Source organism: Prionailurus bengalensis, chromosome C1 (assembly GCF_016509475.1).
Source record: "Prionailurus bengalensis isolate Pbe53 chromosome C1, Fcat_Pben_1.1_paternal_pri, whole genome shotgun sequence".
Lineage (NCBI taxonomy): Eukaryota > Metazoa > Chordata > Mammalia > Carnivora > Felidae > Prionailurus > Prionailurus bengalensis.
Window position 1 is genome coordinate 217,406,436 of NC_057345.1, and position 6,000 is coordinate 217,412,435.

The window sequence follows — 6,000 nt, forward strand, 5'->3', positions numbered from 1 at the left end:
GTCCCGAGGGTGCAGAAACGGGGCCAGCTGCGCTCACCTGCCCTCCCGCCGGGAGTCAGCATCCTGGGGCCGCTGAGACAAAGTGCCACAGACCGGGTGGCCCGGGACAACAAAAGCTTACTCTCTCCCAGCGCTGGAGGTGTCCGCGGGCCTGGGTCCTCCGGGAGCTGCGAGGGAGGGGCTGCCTCTGGTTGCTCTGACAGCAATCCTTGGCGCTCGCTGCCTGCGGCCGCCCCTCCCCCGTCTCTGCCTCTGTCCTTCCGACGTGGACATGTCTCTCCTGATAGAGACAACCAGTCACTGGCTGAGGGGCGGCCCTCGTCTACCGTGACCTGGTTTTAACTAATTCACGCCTGCAAAGCCGCTGTTTCGAAACGCAGTCATTGTGAGGTTCCGGCTGCCCGTGAACCTGGTGGGAGAGCACAGTCAGGCCCAGGCCACCCCGCAAGCCATTGCTCTCACTCCGTCCCGTGCCGCAGCCATGCTGGAGTTCGGGGGGCACTTACTAGGCTTAAAACTTTTCGGGGGAAAAGAGTGCACCGCCTCCGCGTGGAGCTCTGCCTGAGACCAGAGCCAGCCCTCTGACCTGCCCGGTGCTCTACTCCTTTGTCCTCAGGCCTTACTGAAAATGGACTGCCAGGGCCTGGTGGTCAGACTCATCCAGGACTTTGTGCTCCTGACCACGGCGGTGGAGGTGGCCCAGCGCTGGAGGGAGCTGGCCGAGAAGCTCGCCAAGGTGTCCAAGCAACAGATGGACGCCTACGAGTCTCCCCACCGGGACAGGAACGGGGTCGTGGACAGCGAGGTGAGCGTGGGCTGTGACACACAGTCACGGCGACATCCACCCGACAGTGCGTTCGTGGGGATAAGCGAGTTAATGCGGGAAAGCACGTGGCGGGCTCTCCCTGCGTGGGGCAGGCCCCATCCTCCCCCCCCCACCGGGACAGTTGGTTCTGACCGTGGCAGGGCCGCTGTGCCCAGAGGAGGGAAGTCAGAGCGGCCAGAGCAGAAATGCCCGCCCCTGCAGATCCTGATCTTAAATTACCTTCCGTCGGATGGAGAAACTCTACCTCCCGTGTGAACGGAGCCCTTTGTGGCCGCTTGTGGTCGGTCTCCGTCCGGGTCTGTGTTGGATGGGTACCAGGTATGTTGTGTACCTTCGGCCACAGCTGGTGGGGTTCCTGCTCAGAGGCCCTTTGTATCCTCCCTTGTTCGCTTTAAGCTTCCGGAAAGATGGCTCAGACCCGGGAGACCCGGGAAGCAGGAAGTCCCCAAGAATAAGGGCGTCCTTTATTAACGCAGCGAGTTTCTAAAGAAATGGCCCACACGGAAAATGCCACAGGGGTTGTAAGGAGAGAAATCCTTCCTGTTGGCCCAGACACGATTTGCCACTTAACCGGCTCTCGCACGAAACCCGTTCCTCCCTCAGTGTGCTGGTCCCAGGCGGAGTCCGTCCCCCCTGCTTCGCTGGGCTTCTCACTCTCAAAAGAGAAGCATAAGTAATGAGCCCAGGAGCTGCGGGTAAGAGGATCGAATCAATAGGATCAAATCTCTTTGCTGTCCCCTAACCTTTTCTTCCCCCTCCCTCCTTTTATTTTGGACTCCGCCACCCAGGCCATGTGGAAACCCGCCTATGACTTTTTACTGACGTGGAGCCACCAGATCGGGGACAGCTACCGGGACGTCATCCAGGAGCTGCACATAGGCCTGGACAAAATGAAAAACCCCATCACCAAGCGCTGGAAACACCTCACGGGGACTCTGATCCTGGTGAACTCTCTGGACATCCTGAGGGCAGCGGCCTTCAGTCCTGTGGACCATGACGACTTTGTCATTTGAGCGGGTTCCCTCCCGTCCGCTGCTGCTCTGGGGCATGCACCCCCCCCCCCCACCCCCCGTCTGTTCCAGATGCCCGGGCAGTCACCTGGAGCGGGGGAGGCAGGAGGGGCCGGCTGCTCGGACACATCCGGGGTCCCTCTCGGCTGGACCCACCCCCGAGGACCAAGCACAGACGATGCTCCGCCGTCCTCCTCCGTTGAGGGGGGAGAGGGGGTGCTGAAGGGAATTTCTACCACAGGTTGTCGCCAACCAAAATAGCTTTCTATTTGTTAGGTATAAATTTAAATTTAAAATCACTTTTTTTTTTTTTTTTTTTTCTTTTTTAGGACGGGGGGAGGCCTATGAGACAGGTGGTATCTAATTTTTTTAATGGACCAGAAAAGTTTAAAAAAAAAAAAAAAAACACCTTCATAGGGGCGGATGCTGTTGAGGTTTTTATGTTCTAGAGAGACCTTTTTAAATTATGTTACAGATGTATATATGTATTTAAAGGCGATTCCCAGCCTCACTTTGCATTTGAACACTTAGCACAGAGAGACGCTTGTTCAAGTGTTGGACCTCTTTTGCTCTGTCCTTGTGAAAAGGGTGAATCAAATAGGAAATGTGGTTTTTCGGTAGATGAGTCTAGCTCTTGCCCGTCCTTTCTGGGAATGTCCTGGGCCCTGCTGTCCCCTCTGAACTCCCGTTCTCTTCTGTACCTTTGCCCCGTGTTACAGTAAACGATCAGCAGCAGCACTTGTGACCCTTCCGTGAGCTTCAGTGGGCAAAGTAAAATCCTACACAAGCCAGCAGGTGCCCTTGAGATGACAGGCCGCTGGGAGCTGGCGTTCGCTGTGGCCCCCACCTGCGTGCGGTCGGTCACTCAAGAGAACAGTGCCACGTGCAATGCGGTGATCCCTGCAGCTCTCAGATGCCATTACCCTGGGGGCAGGGGAAGGCTTCCGGCAGGGCTCCAGGCCTCTCTGCTCCATGGGCGTGAAAGAGACTTCACCACGAGGGTCCCCTGTGCTCGTGTGTGTGCAGACGTGCCTGCCGTCACTGGCCAAACTCTGCTCTGTTCCATGTGACGTGAACCCCGCTCCCTTCCTGGTGCACCCATGTCCCCCAGGAAAAAACCGCGTAAGGGACACCTTTTTTTTTTTTTTTTTTTTGTACAATTAGAGATTATCCGAGCAGGATGTATGTTTTCAACAAATGAAAACGTGCCCCACCTGGAACCAGAGGCAGAATGCTGCCCGCCTTTACGGTTGTAGATCAGCGTGGCTGTGTGCGGGCGAGCGGTGTCGGGCCCCTGATCGCACCATGGTTGCGCCCAGCTCAGAAGGGAGGAAGGGGCAGGACTGAAGAATTGGAATGATGTGGCACTTGGAGAGAATTCCTGGGAATGGGTCAGCACCCGCGCTGGGCGGTTTGGGATTCCTGGACCTCGTTCTCTGAATCTGCTGTTTTGAAACACATCATGTTGATCACTGGGTGTAATCAGCCTACGATCCCTATCGGGCTGAAACATTCTTATGTACCTATTGACTCAGATACTGAAGACCAACTGGCTAGGAAAAAAAAAAGAAAAACACCTAGAAAAACTACGTTTTTTATGCTGCAAGAAGCAGAACCCGCAGTTCCCCAATGATCACACGAAATGACCTTAAATTCTGCTTCCCCTGTCCACCCTCATTCTTCCCAGAGATTGTCTCTCACCTTCTCCCCAAAGAAGAGACAAACCCAGTTGCACCTTAAACCGTGGATATTTTTCCTCAGGGGCTTGAAGTAGTTTCCTATGCAACATGTCTTGTAGCACAAATTGAATTCTACAAAAGTTGCAGTAAATTTTATTTGCATATTTTAACCTATTAGCGTGCGTGTGTTTTTCTGTACCCATCCAGACTTGAAATTTTGTTTAATGTTTATTCATTTTTGAGAGAGAGAGAGAGAAAGCAGGGGAGGGGCAGAGAGAGGGAGACACAGAATCCGAAGCGGGCTCCAGGCTCCGAGCTATCAGCACAGCACAGAGCCCGACGCGGGGCTCGAACCCACGAACCACAAGTTCACGACCTGAGCCGAAGTTGGACGCTTAACCGACTGAGCCACCCAGGCACCCCTACCCCACCAAACTTTTTTTTTTTTTTTTTTTTTTTTTAATTTTTTTCAACTTTTATTTATTTTTGGGACAGAGAGAGACAGAGCATGAACGGGGGAGGGGCAGAGAGAGAGGGAGACACAGAATCGGAAACAGGCTCCAGGCTCTGAGCCATCAGCCCAGAGCCCGACGCGGGGCTCGAACTCCCAGACCGCGAGATCGTGACCTGGCTGAAGTCGGACGCTTAACCGACTGCGCCACCCAGGCGCCCCCCACCAAACTTTTAAAAAACAATAAAACCTAGTGTTTTATCTGTGCATAGAATAATGGCTCCCTCCTTAAAGAGCCACCCCTGGATGTCAGTGTGACAGTGGTTTAGTATGTTACTTTTCTATTCTTACTGAATAGTCTCTAAGCCGGTCCAAGAAGTTCAGTTAAAACCTCCATTTCTTTATTGATGTTAATTTCAACGCTTGTAATAATAGTAGTTTGCATATGAAGTGAGGGTATTTGCAGGTGTTTTTGAGGACCAAATATTCAGGAAAAGAATTTGGTTGAAAAACTTTCTAATTTCCCAAGAAGAAGACCATTGCGTCCATGATAAATTCCCGCCTTGGTCCTCGCTTGACCGCCGCGCAGTCATGTCACGTGGGGCCCATGTCAAATCGCTTGTGATCACCGAGCCCCCACCCCTGTGTCACCTGGTGCAGCAGCCAAGCCCAGGCTTGGTCCTGGGACCTTCCCCACCAGGGGTCACCAGATCCCAGCACCCTGCGATCTCCCAACCATTGCTACTGTCCTGACCGGACCACAACCTTTGCCTTCTCTCCTGCTCTCCTTACTACTTACTACTTAGCACCCTCCCATCTGGTCCACGGCCCGCTCTCCCCTCCTGCTTCCCGCCATACGGTCAACTCTGGGCTCACCCTCACCCTTGGCTGTGCCTCCCACGCGCTTGTCCCTGGCTGAGCTCCCTCGACCATCGCCTACACCCACAACTCCCTGCCTTTGAGCCGTTCCCCCAAGCTGGCACACCTCTCCTTTCTTCAAGGAGCCACACTGAGCTCCTTAAGGGCATCCAGTGTCTAAACTCGTCGCTGAATCCCCAGAGCCTGGTGCCATAAACGTATCGCGGGAGGCAACTGACCATACCTCCGCAATAGAAACGCATCCCGAACGAGGATCGCTTGGCTCTTGGAGGGCCTAGAACGGCCTCTGTACTGGGTTTACGACCCGTGTGAACGTATTCAGCCCAGCAATGGGGGCATCGGACTCAGTTTTGGGTGTTCAAAGGGGGCAACGTGGCGGGGGTGGAACTCAAGTGTACCCCAAAAGCAATTAGTTTTCCTACTAGTTCATTTCTGGGCACGAGGGAAACACTGTCAGTTTGGCCCCACGATTTATGCTGTAATAAAATTCAGTATTGTCTAAAATAGGTTGAGATGGCTTCATCTGAAACCGTCAAGTAACCTGAATTTAGGAGAAAAATTGTCCTGCCAGGTGTCCAGGCTTTGCTGCCCACCTGTGGTCTATGAAAGGTGTGCTGTTTCACCTTCGTGGTGACCTTGGTTTCAAAGATGAGGAGGTTGGCCGGGGGCGGGGAGGGGGCGGGCGGCAAACAGGATGAGCGGGGGCCAGCGAGAGCCCCGTCCACCCCAGCCGTGCCCTCCCGCCGCACCAGAAGCAGAGAGAACCCCGACGGTTCACGGCCACCGCCTGGGAAGCAGGTGCCCGGGAGCGAGGGGTTCCCGTTGACGGCTGCATTCTGGGAAGGGGGCTGGGGGTCCACCCCTCTCGGACCTCTGCTGGAGCGTGTGTGTGAAAACCTTCAGTATGTAACGTATTTGCACTTAGCCCAAATTTTTCTTTTTTGACAAATTTTGGCTTTATTGAGGTACACTTGACATATAAACAAAAGTCTTCTGGGGCACCTGGGTGGCTCAGTCGGTTAAGCATCCGACTCTCGATTTCAGCTCAGGTCATGATCTCCCAGTTCGGGTCTGCACTGGCAGCGTGGAGCCTGCTTGGGATTCTCTCTCTGTCCCTCCCCCCAGCCCCCAATATATTTATATAGATTTTAAGTC

The 6,000-nt window shown here is 54.1% G+C and overlaps 1 protein-coding gene across 4 annotated transcripts in view; it reads left to right on the forward strand.

Annotated features, from left to right (window-relative positions):
• Positions 1-3,685, forward strand: part of SH3BP4 (SH3 domain binding protein 4) — an 86,452-nt gene extending 82,767 nt beyond the window's left edge. For all 4 annotated transcript variants that reach the window (XM_043578228.1, XM_043578227.1, XM_043578230.1 and 1 more), the window contains 2 exons: positions 617-805; positions 1,615-3,685. In XM_043578228.1, the coding sequence (XP_043434163.1) occupies positions 617-805; positions 1,615-1,839 (414 nt within the window). In that variant the 3' untranslated portion in view covers positions 1,840-3,685. The remainder of the gene's footprint in view (positions 1-616; positions 806-1,614) is intronic.
• Positions 3,686-6,000: the final 2,315 nt, after the last annotated feature.